The following is a 27,064-nucleotide window of genomic DNA, read 5'->3' as shown; positions in this document are numbered from 1 at the left end:
TGTTACCCGGCAATTTCAACAAAGGATATATATATATATATATACACACAGACATTTATATATATGTAGAATATATATTTCTTCATCCACACAGGCACCAAACCACTCCAACATTACAAATTTCAAAAGTGTTTAAGGCATGCATGCGAGATAATGAAATAACCTTTAAACAAAAATATGGGACCTACATTGAGCACTGTGCCGGTGTTGCCACTCTGTTTGTGTCAATCCACTGAAGCATGCTTTCAGAGCTTTCTCCTGGAGCATGCAGGAAGACGGACTTGCAGTGTAGAAATCCAGGATTTGCCCAGGGCTCACTGCTAGAACATCCATACAGTCAAACATGATCTCCCCTCTACAGAATGTCTGCAAAAGTGCTTATCGTCTAGGTGTGGAGGAAAATGGCATATAAAAGTACACCCAACTCCATCAAACTCTGCCCCTTTTTTGGCACGTAGGCTGTTTGGTCTTTTTCCCAGACCAGAATCATGAATTATGACAGACAACACAGCTAAAAGCCTGTAATTGATCCAAATGATCATTTACCATTTTCCAGGCTGCTCGGCCAATCCAGTAGGAGAGGGGGGAACAAAAAGAATTCCAACTTCTACTTCCAAACCAATTCCCGCAAAAATCCTTCCGAAGCCGTTGAGCAGCTAAACTGAAGCCAGATCTAAAACCTTGTCCATGCAGAGCGAATCGGCGACGTCTCAATCCAGAAGCGGTTTGGATGGGGAAAACTCGGGTCCCCCCTTTTTCGGCGAATAGATCCTTCTGCCTCTGAACAGCTCACTTCCTACTTCTTGTGTCACACAGAATGAAAGATTGAATTGCCTAATATATGCGAGTGAACTTTCGATGAACCCTTCCCAGGCTGCTAACCTTCAAATGACCCAACTCGTCTGACATCACCAACTCCCAGGATTCTCACACGGCTTAAACACTCCCAGCAGCCCTGTACAAGCAGCCAGCTAGAGAAGCAGGCAACAACTCGTACTGTCTTTTTACTCCTTGCAATTTCTCATTTTTTGCGGTGCAAAAAAAATACATATATATGTATACATATACTTTTTCAACAGAAAGAGAAGAGCCGCTTCTGGCTAACGTTTAGCCCCAAAGCCTGCCTTGACATTTCTGTGCTTTGCCTAATTGCACCTTCCCCTTCTCTCCCCACCCTCCACGCCTTTTTGTCCCCCCTTATTTTGTCAGATCGTTGTGCTTGCCCCTGCCTCTCCTTGAATTCTCTAAAACCTGTGCATTTCTCACTCCTCCCATACGAGATCATCGGGAATAAGCACGTTCTCCGGGCAATTGTGAAACGGCCTCAGACAGCAGCATCCCCACAACGCTGCTGTGGGACACGAGAACTTCTTATACAATAGTTCCTTTTTGTTCTTGTAAGCATCAGTCTAGAGGGTGTCAAGGATTCTTTAGTTAAAACTCACACTGATAGTATTCTGAGAATCCTCCCAGCCCATGTGAGGCAAAAACTACTGAGCAAACTGTCCTACCTTGCAGCACAACCTGCCCCCATGCCACTCCCCCTGATCCCAGCTATCTCAAACACACATATACAAGTTTTGAGCTTCATCTTCTTTACGTGTAAACTCCTGTTTGAAGTCTCTTGGAATAATCTGGACTGTGGATCTGAAAACGCTCTGGACTCACTCCTTTACGTGATATGTGGTGCACTACGGGTGGAAAGAAAATGATCCAAGTTTGAGTCACTGTTTTAAAAAACAGAAAAAAGACAGAAACAAAAGCAAAACACCCTTTTCTTATGGATGTTAAGTAAAACTCAAATAAAATAGAGCCAGCATATACAAACCACAAGGATTAGTGGAAAACAAACGCACTTTTGAACCAGCCTTCCAAGTTTGTAGATTTGAATACATTTCCTTAGCCAAACAAGTCTCTGAATGCACCAAATTTCAGAAATACCCATGGCAGATAAATTTTTAATAAAGGTTTAAAAAATAAGAGAAAACTTTGTAATTGGGACATTATGAACTCAACACATACCAACTCAAATGCTAAATCAAATGTTTCCTAATTTTTGGTTGTTCCTTATAGTAAAAAGTAGCATTCTCTTTTGATAGTTGCTGGAATGTATCCTGGCATCCAAGGCTTTTTAAGTCTGTCAGGGGCATCTTACCCCATGCTGAAACACTATTCCAACTAGAAAAGTTGCTAAGTGGCACTTGCAGCGTAATGTGAAAAGTATGCACGGCACACACTTATCCAAGTAAAAGATCCTTTTATAAAAAGTACATTAGAACAATTTTCAGCACAGCAAGCCCAGTTCTTGATACTGAAAAGGCATGCGAGCTAAAATGATCATGATCAGATTTTGTTGAATTTTCAAAAAATTCCCAGCATTTTGCAACAAAGCCTGATTATAAGAAACTTTTTCACAAGAAGATAAAACTACTTTTTAAACATAAAAGCCTAGAGAAATTCTTGAAACACTGAACGAGGTGTTGTAAAGATATACAAAGAGGCATGTTATGTGCCAATTTCCAGATTAGAATCCCCAACAAACCTGTGGGCCATATGTAAATCCTTCTGGCTCCCAGAGGAGCTGGACAATCTCTACATTTAATAACAGCCTTAAAGTATATGAAGGGCTATTAGTAGGAGGGTGCTGACCAGCTGCTCTCCATTTCCTCAGATACAAGAGAAAAGAAGCAGTCAGAGGGATTTGGGTTAGGTACTAGACAGAATTTCTCAGTGGTGTGAGTTGGTAAACAATAGGTTTAGGTTCCTGAGGAGACTGTGAAATCACCTTACTCCTCCTCCGCCTACTACTGATTACTACTCACAATGACAATAATGGTATTCATTAAGCAATTACTATGGACCAAGTGCTGGGGTATATAGAAGATAATCAAACCAGACACAGACACAGTTCTTATCCCATGAGGGATTACAATCTAAGAGGGAGGGAGAAAAGTAATTTTACCCCCATTTTACAGATAAAGAAACTGAGGCATGGAGGAATTAAATTATCTGCCCAAGATTATATAGGCATGCAAGTGATGGAGCAGGGATTAGACTTCAACATAGGTCTTCTGACTCTCAGTTCTGTGCTGTTTCCATTAGGCAACACTGCCTCTTCAGAACTCACCAGATTGTGATGGTGTAGGTAGTGTTAGGGGAAGGGAGGGAAGGTGTTGAGTGAAGGGAAAGGAGAAACGTTAACACAGGGGACAGAGAGTGGGAACAGAAAGATGAGGGGAAGGAAAGAGGTGAGGAAGCCAGAGGGGAGGATTGGAGAGGGGGCAGAGAAATGGGAAGGTTGAAGAGGAGAGAGAAAGAGAGAAAGGGGGAGTGGAGGAGAGGGAAGAGAAGAGAGGGAAAGGGGAAAGGAGGGAATGAGGAAAGGGAAGAGAGCAGCCTCTGCCCAGGGTTGAATTGAGTGCCCACTGGCCTGAAATAAATGCTTTTTCAATACCATAAACAACTGAGGTGAGAATGAGTCACTTTGCCCAGATCCCATGTAAATGGGCACATTATTTGTAGAAACTGTTCTTCCTTCCAAATTTGGGAAGAATAGAGTTGTATGGTTTTAAAGGTGGCAGCACCTAGTCTTTATTGAAGAATGGAACCTTCTATGGCTCAGTAGTCCCAGATTAAGTATAGTATCGGAAGAAAACTGCTTCCTACCTCTTGTGCCATCTTTCCACACTGAACAGAGAAAAAGCAAATGTGTCCAGAACAAGATAGGAACACTTATCCTGTAGGCAGACATACAGAATAATTTAAGATTCATATTTCATCTTTCAAAATGAAATATTCCATATTTGTACTTAAATGCTTATAGGCAAAATAAGATTTTTTTCTTAATGCAGCTGTATTAATGGTCACTTTATCATTAAGATTATAAATTATGCTCACTTCAATAGTTATAGGCATTACAAAATTCAAGTACTCATTTCATAGAATAATCCTACAATTTTATGAGCTATTTATCTTTTTTAAAATAAGTCCATTAATTTATATATACTCTCCATTTCCTCACTTTAAGCATATGAAGAAGAAAAGGGATATTAATAAATTATGATTCTTTTAACACTCATTCAGTGAAAAGATTAATGAATATGCTTAATGGTGAGTAATTGCTTAATGAAACTGTCTATAATGAAGTTCAAAGTATTGGCACATTTAAAATTCCACTCAAATACTTAAAAGAGACCTATTTGAAATTTTCTTTCCAGAGCACACAAACACTATTTTGAAAACATGTCCCATCACCTTATTTCTGGTACTTTAATCGGTGCTATTGTAAACTTTGATAAAACTATTCTTAGCCACAAACAACAAAAAAGCAAAGTTCAACACAGAAATCCATTTGTTTCAGAGTAACTGTATATTTGTCAGGGTGACACAACGCATTTGAAACCCATAATCATAAAACAAAAATTTATAGCTAAGGTTCAGGGTCTACATCTGTTTCTCTGGTTTTTGTACAGCAATTACCCACTGGACAATCCAGAATGAAACACCATGAATCATGTTCTGCAAACATGTTTGAACTGGATAGTTCTGTGAAGAACAAGAGTCTGTGAGCACCAGCCTTTCAGTCTGCGGTGTTCAAAACTGGTTGAATATCTTGTGATTTCTAAATGAGGTTTTCATCGGCACAGACATATCCAACCCAGTCTGGTTTTACCAAGGCAAGAGGCAGGCAAAGTAAGGACAAATGCAAACAAGGGGGAAAAATCTGAAAAAATACTCCTGCCTTCTACATGGGTTATAGCTTTAATCCTACATAAACCCTTCTCACCCCAGTTTTGACAGTCAAGTAAATGGTTACTACTGAGTGATATGTATGCTTAAGCAGTGAAAGCCCAACAAAGTAATGTTCCCCGACTCCCAGGCAAGTGCTGACACTGAGCTTGCTGCTTCCACTTTGACACTTGAAGATTCCTTTGTGTCAGTTGCTGGGAGAAGTACCAGAAGTTATACAGCTACTCATCAACCAGAGCCTTTGATTTCAGCTTTCCATTCAGAACACCTGCTAATATAATACTGCATTTTCTCTCTATGGAATTTTCCACCTGAGGGGCTCAATGTGCTTTACCAACATCACAGTCCTGGCCAGAGGAGCCTGGTTATAACACGTAAGGGCATTCTCTCTTTGAACAACTTCAGCTTAGTCATTCTGTTCCCTCCTTTGCTGCTTCCCCTTTCTCAGGGATCCCCTTTGTTAATTCTTCCGTACTGAAGTCTTTGTCTCCATCTACATTCCAAGAACTGTTCTCAAAGCATCCTTCCTTTTAAACCTGTATCTGCCTTGGTCAACAATCTTGTTTGCATACTTTCCTGTTTATTCAGAACACCTCTGCCAAGATGATCTATCTTCCTTCCATAGCACTGCAGCACCTAAGCCATTCTTCCTCCTACAACTCAAACCCCTTTAGCCTTCTCAATAAGTTCAAATTTCTTGACTCTCCTTCAGTCCTCCTACCATTTTCCATTGCCTTTTTTTCTGCTTTCATTTTCTTCTAATTCCCTGCTCCCTTCCTTTAGTATTTATAATCTACGATTGCTGTTTCAGTCTGCAGGATGTCATCCACTCGCTTCTCTAAACTACTCGCTACATCTGAGAAAACTTTTTTCAAATCTTCCCTTGAAGCCTACTATTTTGGCAATCTTTTCCTTTACTACACTTTGGCTAGCTCAGTTGTGATATGATGATGGTTGGGAACTTTAAGATATAAAATAAATCCTAACACAAGATGCAAACTCTGCAAAACATTTTTTTCTATCTTACATAGAAGAGCCTTCAGCTCCGCTAAGGGCATATCGCCCACCATGCTTAGAAAAACTGTCTACTCTGACACCTCAAAGTAAAATTTGAGAGAGGCAGAAATTATCTGAGGCTTACAGAATCTGAAAAACTTTCCCCAGTCACAATGCAAATCAGGAATGGAGCCAGGAATGCACCTGAGATCTCCTAATTCTCAGTTCACAGCTCCATCCACTACATCACATGGTCTCTTCTAAGATGTGTTTTCTGGCTTAAAAGTCAGAAGAAAATGAAGAATTTGGTAAACACCATTCTGATTGAAGACAGAATACAGACGGAGACAGAGAACGAGTCAGACTTGGCAAGAAGGTAGTCACTGATGACCTTAGAGAGGGCAGATTTCTTTTTTTCTATGCTTTTTTAGAGTGAAAGCATAGAAATCAAATTCTGGGGATGTGGGGTCAAGGGGACAATTGGAGGAAAGGCAGTGGAGGCGGCAGATGTAGACTCTCGCTCAAGGAGTTTTGAGAGTAATGGAAGAAGGGAGATGGAGAGACACCTGGAGGGATCTGTGGGTCCAGGGAGGGTTTTTTTCCTCTTTCCTTTAGGAAGGGGATGCATGAGCATGTTTGAATGCAGTGAGGAAGAAGCCACTGGAAAGTGAATGGTTGAAGATGGTGGTCGGTGAGAGAAGACAGGACAGAGCAAGTACAAGGCTGAAGAAATCTGAGTCTCAGCCCAAACTGAGCCTCACACTCTGCCCACCAGTTCCCACTAATTTGTGCAGGGCAAGGTTCCAGATATATAATCTTGCGTAAAGTGTTTGTCCTAGTGGTCTGATATTTACTTGAGACTGTAAGCCCCAAGTGGGACAGGGACTATGGCCAACCTTATTAACTTGTATTTGGTCCAGTACTTACTACAGTCTTTGGCAGATTGAAAACGCTACTATTATTATTATTATCATTATTATTGACCAAGCAGGTGCAGGGGGATGTCCATACATGAGCAATTTATCACTGCCATACTCCTGGAGGTGTCTGTCTGCTGAAATGAAGGGAGGTTCAGACAACGTAAGATCAAGCCCAGCCCCACCTCGCCCACCTTTCCACAGCCTGGGTCAGGGTCCATTTCCAACTCTCACACAGGGGAGCTCTGGAGGTGTGAATTTTGGCAGATTCTGCCTGATTCTGAGAGGAGATGAGAATAATGAAATGCACTGACAATTCTTGGATTTGGATCTATACTTTCAGAATAATTTTGAAAAAACAAGCTGGTAGTAGTAAGAGGTCCCCGAGGGTTTTGAAGAAACAGACTTGATATATCAGGTTCTGGTCCAGGAGCAGCTAGGGATTTAGAGTTGATCCCAAATAGCATCACTGGATTTGAAATGCTAATGAACACCACTTCTATTAGCAACACAAAAGTTTTTGACTTTGAGGGAAAGCAAAATGTCCAAAGGAATCTCGATCAGTTTTCTATAGGGGAAAAGACTATAAGAAATTAGTAAATGCATCAGAGAAAAAGTTGAAGAATTTACATTTCTCCTCAAAGGAAAAGGCGAAGGAAAGACAATATAATTAAATGGAGATTCTGAAAGAGAGAGCCAGCTCAAATTCCTGGGGAAATTTTTGCAGTAAAAAAAAAAAATGAAAGAGTTCACAATATAAAACTCCTATGATTTAAAAGACGGTTTCTTCTTCCCTCTCAAACCTCAGAATGTACGGCTACACTCAAAAAGCAGCCCTGATAATCCCTTGGGGATTTTGGAGCAAATGCCGTTTACAGATGTATAAGGCATGCTTTTCAGGTCCCTTCACATTCCCACACCTTAAAAGGTAATGCATAGTTTTAAAACAAAACAAAAATAGTAAATCCTACCCCACCTCCCCAGTGCCTCCTCAAGTTGTATTTCCGTAGATTTCGAGGAATGCTCTGTGGAGAGAATGGAACTTGGGGGTCTTACACTAAATGCAGGGAAAGATGAGGAAGCCCCGGGGAAGCAAGATGCTGAAGATGCCACTTGAAAGCCGAGATCACAAAATGCAAGCTCCACTGTGATGGCCTAGCATATGCACACAGCTGGTGGGCTTCACAACCACCACAGGCCCCTGCTGAAACATTAAGAGAGCATTATACATACAGTACAAGGTTCAAGAGGAGGGGGAGGGAGGGCTTCTGTTATTCTGTGAATTGTTCTGGGAGGCCTTTATACTGATTCTTTGTGCTCTGGGAATTTAAAAATAAAAAACTTGCAAAACTTCCTAGAAACAGAACTCAGGTCTATCTCCCACCAAAAGTAGCTCCTTACATTTCTATGAGCCTTTTCTCCATCTCCACCAAGAAAGTGGTAGCAAGTCTGAATACCTATTAGTCTTTCTGGGTTTAAAGCCCCCTTGACCTTCCCGTATGCAAATCCAATCCATTTCCTTTTGTGCCAGAAAAGTGTTTAGTAATCCAAGAGAACAATCTTCAACTTTGCAAAGAGCAAGGAGAAAATAAAATATGAATGTGAATAAAAAAATAATCATTGAAAAGCATTATTAAAAGCAATTAGATCCTTGACCTGGGACTTTCATTGATGAGGAAGTTTTCTGCACCACCAACCCCTTAAGAGAGAATTTTATGATATCAATCATGACAACTTCATTTAGATAGGATAAATGTCATTAACATCCTTTAATAGGCAGCCTGCTAAGGAAGGACAAGAGATCACACCTTAACCACTAACCTAAAGCAGGATTAAGGTAAATAATGAGTAATTACGGAAACAGTTAAAATGTTTCCACTGAAGTGTAAAAATAACTCTAGTGCTTTTTGGATGAAAGATGCAAAAGATGATGTCTCCACAGTATCTGAGGGTGAGCAAATAGCCTGTCTAAAAAGTTATTTGGTTTCCAAATTTGTTAACAATAGTGGAGAGTGAGTTTTGAAAGGTAGCCAAAAGAGGTTGTATTTTCTGATATAGTTTAGATGGAACAAGACAGTGCAACAACAGCCTTGAGGATGGATACCATATAATTTGGAGTTTTTGAAGCAGACAAAATACTCCAGGTCTAGGCCTTAAGTTTCAAAGTACAGGTGAAGTGAGAGCAGGTGACGTGTGGGTGGCAACCTTTATGAAGTTTGCAGAGATGGAATGAGACTGAGGAGTAAAAGGCACAGTAGAATTCAGACCAGCACCAAGAAACAATGTAATCTGCTCTTAACAGCCATGGTAATCTATACTTAAGAGTTTACCTTCAGATAGAGGAGAAACATTGGCCTCAAGCTTTGGTAAACTTTGGAAGAGGACACCTGGAAAGCTCAGTTTCATCAGGGGCACGCAAAGAGAAATCCTGGGAGACAGTCTTGTTTTATTTTTTTGTATTGTCCCTTTGGAATTCTTGATCAATGCATTTATGGAATTCTGCACAAAGCGAGGCCTTTCGTGAGGAGTGGAGGAAATATAATGATCCTACCACTGGCAGAAATCCTTGTCCTGAATTAGATATTCCTGTCTGGGTCCTTGCCCAGACCCACCCTTCTGCCTCTCGCCAGCACCATGCGTGCCTGACACAACGCCTCAGCTACAGAGCAGTTCCTGATGCTACCCTTAGTCCCTCCATAGCTGGTCTCTCTTCCCCAGGGCTGGTTCTGCTGCTCTTCTCTCTAGTTGTACTCGGGGATCCATGATATCATATTCCATCCCCCACACCTCTCTGGCCCCCCATCTCTTCCCCTGCTGTTCCCTGCCATGGCCCTCTCCTGCCCTTCTCATGGCCCAGACCTGCCAGCCAATCACTGCCTGTGAGCCACCTTTTAGTCAAACTAAGACAAATAGGACCAAGCAACCACTTTTTCATGTACACAGACTTCCATCCACATTTTTAGGCATTCTATCAATCTCTCTGCCAAATTAATAATTTGATTAAGAGTGTCAATTATGTCAGAGCATTGCTTTTTTTTTCTGGGCAGTAAATATGTTCCACTAACTCTCCTTATCCAGGATCAGACCTCCTTTTGGGACTAGATCACTGGGTGGTGCTTCCAAGACTACAGCTCCCCAAAAAAACAGTAGCAGAAAGGAATAGTTCTCACCTTCCGGAATAACTCTTTATTTAAGGTAAATCAGAGGAAATGCTCTAGAAAAATTTTGCATGTTGCCCCAACTGGTACATACCATTCAAAATCATTACCAAACAAAGGACACTGAACAATTCCTTGTAGTTTTACTATCAAGTATCAAGTTTCTACATCCCTACAGTAAATAACTACATAAACCAAATTAGGTAGAATTGTGGGAGAATATTGGTGAACATGGATTTAAGGTTCTTTAATCCTATTTGCTGCACCTGGCAAGTTTCGTAACTTGGCCCTATCGAACCACTTTTCTGGAGATCTCTCTGATATTAAAATAAAACATCTTCAGTGTGTGACATATGATAGTGGAAGACAGAATGCTGTTCAGAGCTATGTGATCTCAAATGTACGGTGAAACAGAGGAGGCAAAGTTTATTACCGAGGTTGTGCTAGTGAGGACTAAGTGAACAATTAGAGCGCTAAACCAGAGATGCATGACTCGGACATAAAACAGGTATTATGCTAATGGACCATAGGAAAAAGCCACATTCCAAAATACTGAGTTAACATATACTATGAATAAACTACAGATTGTTTGATGAATGTGTGCCAGATATGCAAAATGGGTGAGGTGACTGTCAATTGATAAAATGTGCACAACAAGCATACAACAGCATATGGTACAATATCTGATGAGTTGAAATAGGACTCATAGAGCTTTTGTTCACGGAGATAGCAGATGCTTTATGACCAGAGGAAAGTAAGTTGTGCAGCCTCTGAGGAGAACAAGCAAAACAAAGGTGAAGAATATCTTTTATGTCAGTGGAAGATACCCACTTTCTTCTATTACTAAGAAAGACAGATGAGAATAGGGAGCAGAAAGCTTATGGCTCCTCAATAAATGATTGGACAGCCACAAAGTTCCCAGAGTGGCAGAGGCTTGTGTGCTTCAATCAATGATCCCTATTGAGTGCTTACTTGTGTGCAGAGCAGAGCACTGTACTAAGTGCTTAGGAGAGTACAATACATTAGTAGATATGAACTGCTGATTCCCTGACTTCATTAACATTGTGACTGCACTTGCCTACACAATAACATCACACTGATGTTATTCACTCTACATTCTCCATCCCCTTCTCTACACTTGCTAGGATCTAGAGAAAGACTTCTCTCATCAGTGCTTAGATGGATAAACAAAAACAACAAAAAAAGTTTATCAGTCAACTGCCTAGGAGGGCAGTGAGCCCTATCTCTCTGTGGTCAAATAAAAATTCAATCCCCTGTGGGTCCAATCAATAGACTTTTCCTTTCCTTCCTCTACTGTTTTCTTGGATTGCAGGAAAGGGAGGTATCCACCTTAATTCAGCTGCATGGGGAGAGAGTAGAGAAAAATCTTGGTAACACCCTTATTAAAGGCGCCTAAATGTTTCTGTTATACCTTTTGAAGTTAACTGACAATTATATCCTGTTCTGCAAAAGCACTCAGCTGGTCTCACAAATAACGCCTGAGCAATAAAGCCAAGGATACAGTAAATTGTCAGAGGGATGAGGACAATGGGGGCCATTTATGGTTGAAAACCCGGGAAAGTGAAAATTGAGAATCTTTGCCCTAGGCCCTGTCATGGCATGTGCTATACCTAAAGAATCATCCAGAATTGAAACACAGCAATGTAGCCAATTGGTCAGTCCTCTGGACTGTGAGCCTTGGGCCAGAGTGGGATTATATCCAAGTTTTACCCCTGATTATACAGCTTGGGTAAGTCATCAAACTGCTCTGGGCATTGGTTTTGTAATAATATTATTTCCCTCCTTAGGAAGAAATATTACATAAACCCCAAAGCATCATTATTTTTCCTAGGCAGGAAAAAGTGCAGCAAATTCTCATTAGACATGAAAAATAAGGAAATCTGAAAAATCTCACACAAGCTGGACTTCTCCTTTGTGAAGCAAAAACTCCCAAGTATGGCAAGGCATGGTGAAAAGAACATTCACTTTATGCTTTTCACTTGAGTGGGTCAATGCCAACAATCCTTCAGATCGCAGGTTTCCTCTGAGAAGGACAATGACTTACATGGACATTTCAAAGTTACCTAACATTCTTTTGGTTCGGAAGGAAGGTTTTTTTTGTTTTCGTTAACTCTGTTACTCCATGGTATTTACTCAGTGGATTTTAGGGAGCTTCAAGAAAGTAAGTCAGCATGGTAGCAGAATACACATTATTGTTAACTATAACAAATTATGTTCAGCTAACCTAACACTATTGGAATGCTATACTGAAAGCAGTCATGTCTTAGCAAATGTGTAGGCAAACAAAGAGATTTGCCAGGACTAATCAGCTGACAGAGGATCTCCCTGGAAAGAATGAGACAAAAGAGATCTGAGGAAAGTGTACAGAAAATCCAGTGACACGTTGACAAATATCACTCCATTCTTTTCTCCCTATCAGAACCACACAGTTGAACAGAGGGATTTCAAGTGCTATAGTCAAAAGCCAAGAATTGCCTCCCCCCTGCCTTATCAGTAGCCTTCAAAGGCGTCCACATGGCTTTCACCCAGAAAGCAAAATGCTTACATATTCTATAAAAATATATTGTTCCTAGTAGGGAGATTACTTGACAATTTGACTGTCTGGGAGAAAAAAAAAAGCAGTATTCAAATCTCCTGAATTTTGGGATGTCCTCTGAAAAAGTTGATGGCTATATCTAAAACAAGACATGCAATGGAGAAGGAAGAAATAATAAAAATACTGGACAGCTAAAATTCTAATATCACCAAACACAATAATTTTCTACCATGTATTACCATTCTGAGCCAAGGAGTCTTTAAGAATGGAGGACACTTCCATACAAAGTTATATTCTTTCTCTTCCTCTGACTAGTCACAGCATGTAAAATGTTAAAAAACTTTGGTGCTCAATGTCTTATTTTTGCTTTGGCGCTACAGCCCAGTCAAGTGAAATGAGCACCAGCTTGGTCCCCTGCCCAGTTTTAGTCAGGTTCATGACCCTTTCAGTCAAACTCGGGTCAAGTTTCATATGAGCTCTCTGGTCTACCTCCAACAGTATGTGAACTGGGTTGGTTTCACAGGATTCTGCTTCGAAACCAGGTGCAACTCAATGGTGCTAGCTGAGTTTGGTTTAGAGTTTCATGGTTCCTATAAGGACAAAATTCCAAGGGTGCAAAATCAACATAAACCAAAACCAAGACTTAAATCAAGAAGGATCTCAAATACCACACCTTTTCTTCTCTTGTTATGTTCCAGGAGGGTTATTTTATTTTTGTTTATTTAGTGGGTATAGGTAGAAGGGATGGCTCAACTGACATAAGGGATCTGGTACCTATTTATTAAATCATTAAATCCCTTCCCAAAGTCAGGGAAAAGGTTGGCAAGAAGTTGCTGCAAGCCAATATTCTCCCATTTCTCTTCTCAGTACCCTAACAAACCTTCCCAATATACAACATAAAACTATTGTCATCTTTTCTTAAGTTGCTTAGCTGACCTTGTTTTTCAAAGCTGATGCTAGAAACACTGAAACGCTTTTTTTTAAAAAAATCTATATATAGTATTTGTTAAGCACTTACTATGTGTCACACACTATATACTAAGCATTGGGTGGATGCAGCTAATCAGGTTGGACACAGTCCATGTCCCACATGGGGCTACAAATCTTATCCCCTTTTTAAAGATGAGGTAACTGAGGCACAGAGAAGTGACCTGCTTAAGGTCACAGAGAAGATATGTGGGGGAGCTGGGAGCTTTGGACTCCCAAGGCCTGTGCTGTATTCACTAGGAAACACTACTTCTCCACATTTGTGAGTGAAATCAAAAAGACCAGCGCAAGGTTGACAATGCATTTCACACTATAAGCCTTGCTTGTGATTTTTTAACTTGTTTCACGGTCATATATTTGCCATAATTACCACCAAGTAACAAGACACCACCCCCAATCAGGAGGTCTTTGAATGCAGTCAACCAAGAAGCAGTCTGGCTTAGTGGATAGAGCATAGGCCTGGGAGCCAGAAGGATGTGAGTTCTAATCCCTGCTCTGCCACTCTGCTGTGTGACCTCGGGCAGGTCACTTCACTTCTCTGGACCTCAGTTACCTCATCTGTAAAATGGGGATTAAGAGTGTGAGTCCCATGTGGGACAGGGACTGTATCCAACCTGATTAACTTTTATCTATCACAGTCTTTAGAACAGCGCTTGGCGCATAGTAAAAGCTTAACATTATTATTATTATTGTTATTATCATTCAATTCACCAGCCCCGAGGCAATGCCTTCAGCAGCACAGCACCCCTGGATCAGAACTGTGCGGAGAAGAGATGTCGGGCGAGAATCAGGCCACTGCCGTGTGGGGAGCAGAATCGGGTCATAAGCAAGCAGGGAAGGGAAAACGTTTGCTTGATGAACATAGTAAAGCAAAGCACAGAATCAAATAATGTGGTCCAACAGCAGACCAACATGGTAACAGGCAATCAGGACCAGGGATGCCCACTTAATCAGAATTCTCTAAAAGATTCAGACACCAGGAGACGGATTGGAAAACCATGACAGATCCCTCAAGTGGCAAAAGGCATGAGTGAAGTGAAGGATGGTTTTATGGGGCAGACATTGTGAACTGCCTGTTAGTCACACACTGGCCTTTTCAGTTTTACAGCCAAACCTGCACTCATGGACAAGTTCTAACTATAAGTAGCATTGTTCTGATTATTACGGACAGTTTGCTGCACCCTCCTCCCTGCTAATATAATAATAATGATTGTATTTGTTAAACGTTTATTATGTGTCAATCACTGTACTGAGCACTGGGGAAGCTACAAATTTAATCAGGTTGTATATAACCTCTGTCCTTCATTGGGTTCACAGTCTAAGTGGGAGGAAGAACAGTTATTTAATCTCCATTTTACAGATGAGGAAGTTGAGGCACAGAGAGGTGACTTGTCCAAGGTCACACAGCAGGCAGGTGGCCGAGCCAGAATTAGAACCCAGGTCTGTGCTCTTTCCTCCAGGTCACTCTGCTTCCTACTCTGCTCCTCTCTTTGCTTTCACTTCCCTCCCACTGATCTAAACTGTGAGCCCGTTGTTGGGTAGGGATTGTCTCTATTTTTTCCTGAATTATACTTTCCAAGTGCTTAGTTCAGTGCTCTGCACACAGTAAATGCTTAATAAATACGACTGAATGAATGATCTCCCATGCTTCCAAGTCCTCAGTGGGACACCAACCCCATGGGCCCAGTCGATGGCTAATCTGACTTGCATTGACTGTTTTGGAAATGCTCGCTAATGCTGCCTTTTTAACAGATACCCGGTCCCTGCTGACGGTTTTTCCATCTCCTCCTCATCGTCCTCTTCTCCACTTTTCCCCACCTATTTTCTTCCTCCTCCCCCCCATCCCCTTATCAACAACCAATACTTATGGAGCTTCGGTATGTGCCTGGCACAAACCTAAGTGCTTCTAAGTGGAGCTCACTCAAAGAAAGCCCAAGTTCCTTCCATTATTGGAGATATATTTGGAGATAGACACATTAACGTGAAAGCAGAGAGTACGATAACCAAGAACTGAACAACAAAAACAGAACCCATAAAATATGGTGTTGTGTCAGTTACAAGAACTGGCTCTAGCTAACATTTATCTTTATGTCTTAAGGAGTTTTACATGTTTTGTTTATACTTTGGCTCAACTCATGTAATTGAGCTATTCTGCAGGGCCTACACGAGACCAGGGACAGGTCCATCTTCTGCCCAGTGGCACTAACTACCAACTCTGGGGTAAGGACAGTAAGGCCCTCTGCCCCACAGGATGCAGGATGGGTAGAAGGGCAAGGCCCCATTTTCCCTGTGGGAAACTGCTCTTCTCCTTGGTCCCACTGACTGGGAAACCACTGGAGGGGGGATCCAGGATGTCTAAACCTCAGCCAAGCCCCAGGGCCGGATTGGGGGCTCTTCTCTCTGTGGCTGGACTCCAGCTGACAAGTGGCCGAGCCGGCATTTGAACCCATGACCTCTGACTCCAAAGCCCATGCTCTTTCCACTGAGCCACACTGCTTCTCAATTCTTCCCTATAATCTAACCTAAATTCCTTGTGGTGTTCTTCACGCCTGTATCTGTATATACTGGTCGTTTCACTTCCACATTCTATGAAGAAAACACTCTTTTTTTCCTCCTCTCTTCCACCAAAAGCGGCAAGGGAGAATAAAACTGTATTTCATACATATTTTAGGTTGGTAGCAAAGGGTAGGCAAGTGGGTTGATTTAAATGACCAGAGAATCTAACATCTTCTCATTCTAAACATTTAAATATGTTTTCTGATTTTATTTCAAATTTGAAACAGCTGTTGGGCTTTCGTTTTGTCTTCTGGCCTACATATTCACATGACAAAGGAAATAAAAAAAGGGCTCCTTTTTTGCCCAATTGTGAATATTTACAATGCCATCACTGTTTATATTCAGGACTATTCATTCAAGCCAGCAGGCTTTCTTACAGCAGCTTAACTACTTTCTCATGCAAACATCTCGAGTGATGTCAGAACAGTTAATGGAAATTTCTGTGTCAAATCCTATCTAATTTCAAGGCATATCTGCTATCTGCTAATTTATTGCCAACTACAAATTAAATTTTGCCAGGGGCAAAAATAATATGTTTGTTTCATGTTGAAAATAGATTTTCAAGTAAATTCTGATGTACACTTATCAAATCCTTTTATCTTTCATTAAACTAATGCTTTCGGCATAATTAAGAAGTGGCTGGAAATGTAAGTGTATTGTAATGTTCTTATATTAAGGCAGCCATATCAAAATAAATTTGCAATCATATCATTACATCAATCTCCAGTATTACTGCCTCAGTATTATAACCATAATTAACTAGCTACAGTTCAAATTACTAATAAATCTTTAGAAATTAAATGCATAATTTGTCAGAACCATATGCCTTCAAAAATTGATTATTCAGAATTTAGAGGCTTTTTAATTAGTAAGAAATTTATGCATTGCTGTATGTAATAATTTGGAATCAGCTATTCTGCAATCTTTTTGAACATCAGCAAAAATTAAAATATTGGAAAACCATACTGGTATTCTGAAGTATTTCAATGTCCAATTCAACACGTAATTAAAATATAGAGGTTCAAGTTATCTTCCCAGATCTTTTGCACACTATCCAGCCACCCGCTATAAAATCAATGGGAGGGGAAAAAGTCCAACTAGCTTATTTTAGAGTAAAATAATGAAATTATCATCCTAAGAAACTTTTCACCCCAGGTTGAAAACTTAACCCACTTGGCAATAATCAAAAATCTAAAAACAGGGGACACTTCTGAATATTTCCATCATCTTTTTGTTGTCTGTAAGAGAAAATTCTGACGGAAGACACAAAAGCTGCTTTGTTAGGCGGTTGAAAACATCATTTGCTACCTAACAAAAGCATCAACAGAAGAGGCACCTCATTAGACGTATGGCAGAGAGTCTAAACGATACTGAAGAAAAGAATGACCCAGAAGAATGCACTCTGCCCTGCTCTCAGGCAAGCCTCCTGGAGAGCGTCCTGGATGTCAAAGAGCTTCCATGTGGATTGGAAGAGGCGTTGTAATAATAATAATTATGGCATTTGTTAAGCGCTTAATATGTGCCAGGCACTGTACTAAGCCCAGTGACCCCAGGGTGCCTGCCACACACTGTGCTTAAGTAGTTGGAAAAGCACATCAGAAGAGAGTGAGTTTACACTCTAGTTGCTAAAATCAGGCTGCCAACCCATGCTTCACATTCAACCTGTCCAACCCTGAAACCCCTTCGTAGTATCACCCTGCTCCCAGTTCAATGAATTATGGTTTCTCTCAGCCTGAAGCCAAGTCTCCTCATCCGCACAAGCCCCTACCTATCAGAATGCAGCCGTGGAAAGAACTGAGAAACCTTTTCCCTGTCAGGGTCCCGTGGAAAATTTCTGAGCTCTTTTACTCCTGAAAGTCTTCTCACAAACCCAATAAGCCCATCAGGCTCATGCCACAAGACTGACAATCCCACACGTGAAAGGCAAAGTAATAGTCCCAGAAGAATTTGTAATTGTTGCTCACTGAGCAACCTAGAACATAATAATAATAATAGTGGTATTTGTTAAGATGTTTATAAGCACTTATATTAAGGAAGCTACATCAAAATAAATTTGCAATGAAATCATTACATCAATCTCCAGTATTACTGCCTCACTATTAAGCACTTGGGTAGATACAACATAAACAGGTCAGACAGTCTCTGTCCTACACCGGGCTCTCGGTCTCATGGAGGGGGAGAACAGATATTGAATCTCCATTATACAGATGAGGAAGCTGAGGTGCAGAGATGTTAAATGACTTGCCCTGTGTCACACAGCAGGAAAGTAGCAGAACCTGGCTTCTATTCTCAGCTGTGCCACATGTCTGTTTGTGACCTTGGAAAAGTCACTTAACTTGTCCAGCCTAAGTTACCACATCTGTAAAATGCGGATTAAGACTGTGGTCCCCAAATGGGAAATGGACTGTGTCCCACCTGATTACAATTTATCTACCTCAGTGCTTAGTATAGTGCCTGGCATATAGTATGTGCTTAACAAATATCATTTAAAAAACCCAAAAAACTGGACCAGAACCCAGGTTCCCTGACTCCTGGACCTGTGTTCTTCACACTAAGTTCTTCTGTGCTCTTCCCATGACTTAACCTGTAATGTATTAACATGTAACAAACCAGAGATGACACCACATTATGAATACAATTTTACATTTTGACATTCTAGGTGAGTAAATCCATCTAAAAAGTCCTTATTCAACTCTATGAGGGCAGCAGAGACAACAAGCAACAAGTCCTTTAGACTGTATGCTTATTGCGGGCAGGGAATCTGTTATACGGTTATATTGTACTCTCCCAAGCGTTTAGTACAGTGCTCTCCACACAGGAAATGCTCTATAAATATGTCTAACAAGCAGCACAGCTGGGGAAATGGCAGCAACTCCACAAGTGGAAACACTTAGCAGAGCCTCCACTTGGAAAATATTTCTAAACTAGATGCACACCTAGGCATCAGAAGAGCACTTCAGGAAAACTACACACTGGGCTGGATCTTCAACTCTGAGCAAGACCTCCTCAACTAATCCTGATGTTGTCTAGTCACTCTTCGCCTGGAAGCTTCTAAAGGGCACAAGCCCATGTCGGGTGGATGCTATGCAGAGTACCTGGGATCAATAAGTAGTTAATTGCAGCAACTTGTTCACTGGAAAAAGGAAAAATGCTCACGTTTGTGACTTCAATTTAAGGGTCATGAGATGAGTTTCCCTTGGAACAATGTGATATTCTAACGGCTTTTCTCTTGCAAAAATTAATGTACTATTTGGGATAGTAAAATACACAACCAAGTCAGAGTAAACACTGAGTTTCCTTCAACTTCTGCTTTCTAATGGGCACCTACAGTAGTCTGTTGCAATGACTGAACTACTAATGGCCTACACCTCAAACCACCCACAAAGAAAAATCACACTCTTGTTGGATAAAGAGAATAGATGCAACCTGCTGGCTGAAGGGGAGAAATAGAAGAGAGTTGCAGAATAGAATGTTCTTAGTGAGATAGGGTGCTGAGAATGTGGAAACAAAGTTGTATCTCTTCTGCCCTTCTGTTCTCTCCTTTTTCTCCTTCCTTGACCTCTCTGGAACATTTCTGCCTCTCTGTCATCACAAGATATATAAGGGGGATAGATTATTTAAAGTTTGTTCCCAGCCTTCCCCAGCTTGCAGGAGTGGCGAAGTTTGTGATCACCTCATAGCACTATGTTTATATCCATACTTTATATTAGTATCTATTTCCCTGCCTAGACTGCAGACCCGTTGTGGGCAGGGTACTTGCTTACCAACACTGTTATACTGTACTCTGAGCGCATAGTATAGTACCTGCACACAATAAGTGCTCAATAAATACAACTGATTGATCCTCACCACGTAAGGAATTAGTTAAGTTACTGGTCTTCCATCAAAGCATCACTCTGTCGCTCTCACTCCAACCTGGACTTTGCTTCCTTTCTCCTTATTTTGCCCTGGCTTGGCTAGCCAGAAAATGACAACAATGTGAACTGTAAACCTGGTATTATTCTTTCAGGTTACAATCTACTTTTGGCCTATGGAAGGTTAAGGTTCAGTAACCATGGCCAGAAAAAAAATGTCATCTGTATGGTATCAACATTGCATACAAATTCTGTTCTAGATATAATTTTCCAAAGGAAACTTCAAGGTGTTTGTGAAAGATGCTAAACTAATCTATTGCTACCACAGATCTCTTTATCAATCAATAGTATTCATTGAAAACTTTCTCCACGCTGCATGGGAGAGTGCAGTGGAGTTACAAAACCTGATCCCTGTCATCAAGGGGCTTCTCTTTAGGAAAGCTGTACAATACAGCAAAGAGTTCTTGAAAATGGAAGGGAAAACAGGGAAGTTCAGTTTTTATCTCCACTAAAATACAAATCATCCACCTATCCATCTTCCGGTCATGTAGATTGATTTATTACAGTGATGACTGGGCCAGCTCAGTGCCTTCCCACTTTCCATTTGGCCCACTAAAGGAACAGCTTTTGGATGGAAATGGGAGCAAGGAGATGGGGCAATGGCTGAATGATACCTATTTGAAGGCAGAGGAGAAGGAGCCATCAGAGTGAGAAGTTGAAGATGGCAGTGAGGAAGGGAAGAAAGGTGAAAGCAAGTGTTTTGTGGTGAGACCAAGGGGGAAGAGGCATCCCCGGTAGCTAGATGTTGACACATTGTGAGACGAACCCTTTCTGTGAGTCTCAAGTAGGACATGTATTGTCTGACCTGATTAACTTGTATCTTCTCCAGTGCTTAAAACAGTGCTTGATACGCAGCCCACAGTAAGTGTTTAAGAAAGACCATTTTTCTTATTAGTATTACTATTACTACTGAGCTTAGAGATGGTGGGAAAATAGTTATGTAGTATGTATGCTTGGTAGAAGGAGCACGGGCCTGGGAGTCGGAGAGATCGGTTCTAACCCCATCTCTGCCACCTACCTGATGTCTGACCTTGGGCAAGTCACTTAACTTCTCTGTGTCTCAGTTTCCTATTCCGTAAAATGGGGTTGAAATACCTGTTCTCCCTCCTACTTGGACCATAAGTTCCTAACAACCCAATTATCCTGTATCTACTCTGGTGCTCGGTACAGCGTTTGACACATAGTTTAGTGCGTAACAAATGCCACAATTATGGCATATGATAAAGGGGAAGTGAATAAAAAAAAGTGTGTTAGCCCACACCAGGAATTTTGGAGGCTGCACCTCCAACCCTCTCCTCTTCCCAAGTGAAATTCTAGGATAATGGGGTGACTGAGTATCCTCAGGTGTGTGGAAAAAAAGATGATGGAGATAGCTGTTGTTTTTATTTATCACCATAATCGATAAGATGTGTCCTCCACCTTCACACTCTACAATTAAACCGTGACATTTTTTCATTATTTAATATTCCCCCCCCCCCCAATAAAGGTTTGACCAAGAATGAAAAGGAAATCAGAGTAAAGGAACAGAAATAATAAACAGGAAAGAGAAAATAATGAAGCAATAGGAGGAAGGGTAAAAATAACCAAATGGGAAGGCTGAAAAATGCCCCAAGACATAAATACACACAGAAATAATATTCTTAGAGGACAGAGGAGAAAAAAATAAAACTTTGGCAAGCAAAATAGAAAAATTAGACTGTGGGAAATCAGTCATTATGTGACTAATAGTGTTGGGGAGAAAACAGTAAAAAGAAAAGAAATGGAAGTGAAGGAAAGGGGAAAGGGAGAAAAATGGGGAATTAGACACTATAGCTGGGCTCCCTAGCTAAAGTAAACCATTTATTTGTAAAATATGTATATGTGTATGTATACACACACACATATACATATACATATATATATGTATATATAATCCACAACATTTGGCTCCACCATTTTTCTGCCTACAATTCAGAGGTTTTCCTTATAGCTCAGCAGGCAGAATAAATATTTCAGAGGAAAGGTAATTCAGTGGAATGGAAGGATTCATCTGCTAGAGAGTGGGCTAGAGCAATTTTCAAGTGCTTACTTACTTTCCTCAACTGAAAAGGCCCAAGAAATAAACTGATGGGTTAAAATAGGTTTAAAAGAGAAGTACTGTGGCCTAATGGTTGGAGCACAGGCCTGGGAGTCAGAAGGTCCTGGGTTTTAATCCCAGCTCCACTTCTTGTCTGCTGTGTGACCTTGGGCAGGTCACTTAACTTCTCTGGGTCTCAGTTATCTCATCTGTAAAATGGGGATTAAAACTGTGAGCCCCAGGTGGGACAGGGACTGTGTCCGACCTGATTTGCTTGTATTTACCCCAGCACTTAGTACAGTGAATGCCACATAGTAAGCACTTAAATACTATAATAAAAACACCAAAAAAAAGCTTCACCATGAGCAGAGCGGCCAGCCAGAGTGCCTTGCCTCTGACAACAGCAGCGGTGCAGATGGAGCTTTGGGGAGTTCTGGTTTAGATTATGGGCTGGCCTCTCCGGGGAGATGGAGGCCTGCAAGCATAATGGTTCTAAAGGAGGTTTTCATGATGAGAAGAGCAGGCTGGGTGTCAGGATCACTGGGTTCTGCTGTTCATTCACCCGACCTGCACTTTGCCCCTTTGAAAACCAAGGGGGAAAGTATTACCTTTGTTTGCTCTCATCCAGAAGTGTAGTCCAATTATTCTATTAACGGATAGCTGTTTGGAAACCTGGATCGGGTTTACCCTAAACTGATCCTTAATTTTGCTTCCCAACCTTCTTCCCCTTACAGAAGATGTAGCACTCTAATCACATCTTCATGCTTTGTTCTGCCTCTTACACCAACATTTAACTCAACCTTGACCAATGATATGACAAGGAACTTTGTTTTCACCAGGTGGAGAGACTGAGACTTGCCTAGAACGCCTTCAGAGCAAACCCTCTGAAACTTTCAGATAGTCAAATTTTGTTCTTTCAAAAGCTATTACACACTCTTATGGCAGTCACCGACAGGCTCATCTAAATGTCGTCCCAACTGGTGCCATGAATTGTCTCTACCACTCACTGAGAAGATCATTTAGCCCGTAAAAGGACAGCAAGAAGGGATTTGTGACATCTACTATGTTTGAGCATTTTCTATAAACTGAAACTCAAAAAAAATTGATCCATATGATTCATCCAGTGCCCAGCATTAAAGAATGGTACACAAAACCAAAAACGTTTTTGGGAAGACTAATTTTACCCGGCCCATTAAGGCTGCTGATTATTCCAAATAAATCCACACGGAGGAAATCCAGCCAATTAATCCTTACCCTCATCTGCTCTGGGTCTCTATCTTCCTTGGTTTCAGTCCCGATCGCCCTTTCCACAGGTAATTCAGTTGAACTGGGAGAAATACGAAGACTGTACAAAGGGAAAGCAAACCTTCTCCACCCCGACCTGGCCAGCTGCCGAGGAAAATCCCTGCTTTAGATTAGAAAATAACTAATGATTGTGTGTCCCTGAATGCTTTGGAGTGGGGCCCCTTATTTTATCTCCATGGCAGCTACCTGTCAACGTATGGTGCTTGGAGTAGCGCACTGGGAGTTCATACACACCAAGACTATCTAAACAGACCATTAAGTGCTAGTAAAGTAACACATGTGAACGACAGGTCAATAAATTTCAAACAACTTATGTTCTCTGCAAGGCCCTGGCTGTTTTAGAATGATGTTGTGTTTACATAAAATCAATTTTACAAGCGGCCTTAAATAATTAGAGAATATGCCACAAAACAAAGTATATTCTACATTCGCTGTAATAGTTCCTGCATTCATCTAATTGATTCCGCTTCTTTGTCGGATATTGTTTTTTTCAAGCTCCCGTCTTCTCCAATAGACTTTCACAACCGTATGATCTGCAGAAATGTTGCTTTGAAAGGAAATGAGACACTACTTATCATTAAGGACAATAAAAGTAAGTGGTAGCTTGCTATTATTATTATTTATGTAATGATAACTTATGAACACAATGGCCCAAAACTTTGAGCCTGCATGATCGAGAAAGCAGAAGAGGGTTTAAATTTGGGTTCAGGGGAAGGTTTCTCCCCCTGGCAGCATACGGGAAAGCTGATTTACCTAACAAGAGCTTAGTGCAGGGCTCTGCACACTGACTGCTCAATAACTATCCCCGATTAACTCACAATGGTAGATTACTATGAATACACTAATAAAATGGAGAGAGGTAAAAATGATCCACATTCAGTTTTACTCCAACAATAGGGAACATTTGGATTAACGCTGATCTTTTATCCTTCTAAACTTTACAGGTCATGTTGGCCTATTCAATACAAAGGATATAGGTAGTGTCATTTAAAAGACATTGCCATGTGGGTGACAATCCATGTGGCACTGACAGAAGAGAAAGAATTAGAATGCCCCAAAAAAGGACAAAAGACATGAATCTTCTTCTGGATTTCTGCCTTGCAGAAACACCGTAGCAATAATTTACAACCCTGAGGTACCAAATCATTTACGTGGCCTAGTCGGGTGTAAGAAGAGGGCTCTGGCACGTTATTGTGGGTGCTATAAATCCACGTTTGCCATGGGAATCCATGGTGCCATCTGTTCCCTAAAGTGCCTACATAAACTATACAGAACAGTCTGCAAACTGCCCTAATACTTGAATTCTTGAGTTTTATGCTCATGTGATTTGGTGCTTTACATGAGGCTCCTTTAATTGTCACTGTTAAGATCAAATGATCTGCAGATGTCTCTTTACTAGAGATTGAAAAAAGAACTAACCTTGATGGGTTAAAATGCTTATTCCCCTAATTGTAACTCGACGCTTTATATTTGGGGAGAACTATGTGATTTGGGAAAACTCAGTAGAGTAATTTCAGAGGACAGAGCTGGGGAAAGATATTTGGTTATCTAGAATCTTGCTATTTTTCATTTCTAAATTGGTAAGATTGCTGCGCTGTTCAATCAGATTCCTTCCATGGCGAGAGATAACCCTCTATCACTCTTCACACCTAAGAAATATTACACGATTTGGAAAGGATTTTTTTGTCTCTTCCTTCTTGTCGTTCTAATCCAAACTAATCACTCCAAAGGTTGACATGGTTGACATCATCAATGAGCTGACAGTTTTCTTTTGTAGAACATGATCTTTTTTTCATCATCTCCATTTTATGTAGAAATGAAAAAGTAATTTGCATAGAGGCGGTTTCCTACATACACAATTCCACAATTAGAGCTTCTGAATGCTAATTTTCCATTTCAATTCTTCTCATCAGCTCAAATCTACCTGTCAGCTCCACGTTGGGGCAGGGAGCTTAACACTGAGGTTAAGGGGGAAGTACGTGAAAGACTGCAGTGATTACTATTTGGGGCAGACCTGTTTTTAAAGAATCAGTATTTAGTCCTAAAAATTATAGCCCAGACAAAGTCCAATGCTGGTAAACTGAATTTCATAGGGCATGTCCCAACAACGTCTGTCATTAACACAATGTACTGCTTGTCCAAACATCTCTAACTCAGTTTTCTGTATGACAGCAAAAGGCAAAGCAAAACTGAGACAGATTATTAATCACCCACTTTACTGTTTCCCAAGCTTTAAGAAGTCAACCAATACAATAGATTTAAATGTAAGATTTAGCAGGACTTTAAAAATGGATTCAGTTGAATCTGTTTTAATAATAATAATTATGGTATTTGTTAAGCACTTACTATGTGCCAGGCACTCTACTAAGTGCTGGCGTGGATACGAGCAAATTGGGTCGGACACAGTCCCTGTCCCACATGGGGCTCACAATCTCAATACCCATTTTACAGATGAGGTAACTGAGGCCCCGAGAAATGAAGTGACTTACCCAAGGGCACAGAGCAGACAAGTGCCAGAGCCAAGATTAGAAGCCAGGCCCTTCTCACGCTCAGCCCAGTGCTCTATCCACTACACTATGCTGCTTTCAAGTGGTTTTAGGAACCACTTGAAATTACCAGGTCCCCAAACATATGATTTGAGAATTAATGATCTTTACAATAATGTTAATGATAATAATATAAAACAATAATAAGAATGACATTTCTTAAGCACTATCAAGTTCAGGGGTAGTTACACGGTTAAGAGAATGGACATAGTCCTTGTCCCATTCAAGACTCACAATCTATCTTATCCCCACTTTATAGGTGAGGTAATTGAGGCCCAGGGAGGTTAAATAACTTTCCCAAGGTCAAACGGTAGGCCAGTGGCAGATGTGGGATTCAAATCCAGGTGTTCTGATTCTCAGTCCCATGCTCCTTCGACCAAGCCATGCTGCTTCTCATCTTTACGAACCTAAGTAGCTCCCTTCCTAGTTGAGGACAGGTGGGTGGCTTTCTTCCAGAAGGAAATGGAATTTCAGATCTAGACAACCTCTATATTTGACTTGGTAGAGTCCTTTTGAAGAGTATATGGTTTAACCAAAGTTGATTGAAAATGTTTAAGAAACATTCAAGACCACATTGTGTCTTAAGAAAAAGGAAGAGTCTGGAAAGAAAGTTTAGGCATCTCTTATATAATCTTACAAGGCTGGGCTCTTGAATATCTACAGCTATCAAGTCAGTAGGGAATTACTCTGAAGATGCATGGTTTTCATACATTTGCCTGCTAAATGATAGGTCTGAATGGAATATCTTGTACCCAGGACATCGAGAAAAATGATGGCATTCCCTGGAGGATTCTGGTTTCACAAAGCAATGAGGAGGCGCAAGACAAACGAGATCTGTTTTTTCAACTATCACAGAAAACCAATAGGAAAATAAATACAGACTGTTTTCCTCAAACTATTCCACCATTTCAAGAGATACACCATTAATAATAATAATGATGGTATTTTTTAACTGCTTACCATGTGCCAGATACTGTACTAAGCACTGGGGTGGACAAACAAATCAAATTGGACACAGTCCCTGTCCCCTGTGGGGGGGGGTCACAGTCTCAATCCCCATTTTACAGATGAGTGAACTGAGGTATAGAGAAGTTAAGTGACTTGCCCAAATTCACACAGCAGACAAGCGGCAGAGCCAACATTAGAACCCATGACCTTCTGACTCCCAGGCCCATGCCATTCTCTCCAGTACTTGGCACAGAGTTTTACAAGTTGTAAGTGCTCAATAAATACCATTACTACTCTTGAGATGATTAATTGTTTTTGTTCAGGGCTTAGTTTGTGAAAAGTTACAGGGCTACTAAATAAAACAGCTTCCCTGAC

The 27,064-nt window shown here is 40.8% G+C and overlaps 1 protein-coding gene across 6 annotated transcripts in view; it reads right to left on the bottom strand.

Annotated features, from left to right (window-relative positions):
• The window catches only part of LOC100075704 (retinoic acid receptor beta), a 477,276-nt gene that overhangs the window by 61,087 nt on the left and 389,125 nt on the right, over positions 1-27,064 (bottom strand). The window contains exon 1 of one of the 6 annotated variants that reach the window (XM_029071238.2): positions 189-927. The exons of the other annotated variants lie outside the window; for them this stretch is intronic. Within the exon in view, the coding sequence (XP_028927071.1) occupies positions 189-345 (157 nt within the window). The 5' untranslated portion in view covers positions 346-927. Of the gene's footprint in view, positions 1-188; positions 928-27,064 lie in introns of those variants that run through there. 6 annotated transcript variants of the gene reach the window in all.

The sequence above is a fragment of the Ornithorhynchus anatinus genome, chromosome 8, assembly GCF_004115215.2.
Source record: "Ornithorhynchus anatinus isolate Pmale09 chromosome 8, mOrnAna1.pri.v4, whole genome shotgun sequence".
NCBI classification, from domain to species: Eukaryota; Metazoa; Chordata; class Mammalia; order Monotremata; family Ornithorhynchidae; genus Ornithorhynchus; species Ornithorhynchus anatinus.
Note: the sequence above shows the minus strand (reverse complement) of the source record. Positions and strands in the feature narration are given on the sequence as shown.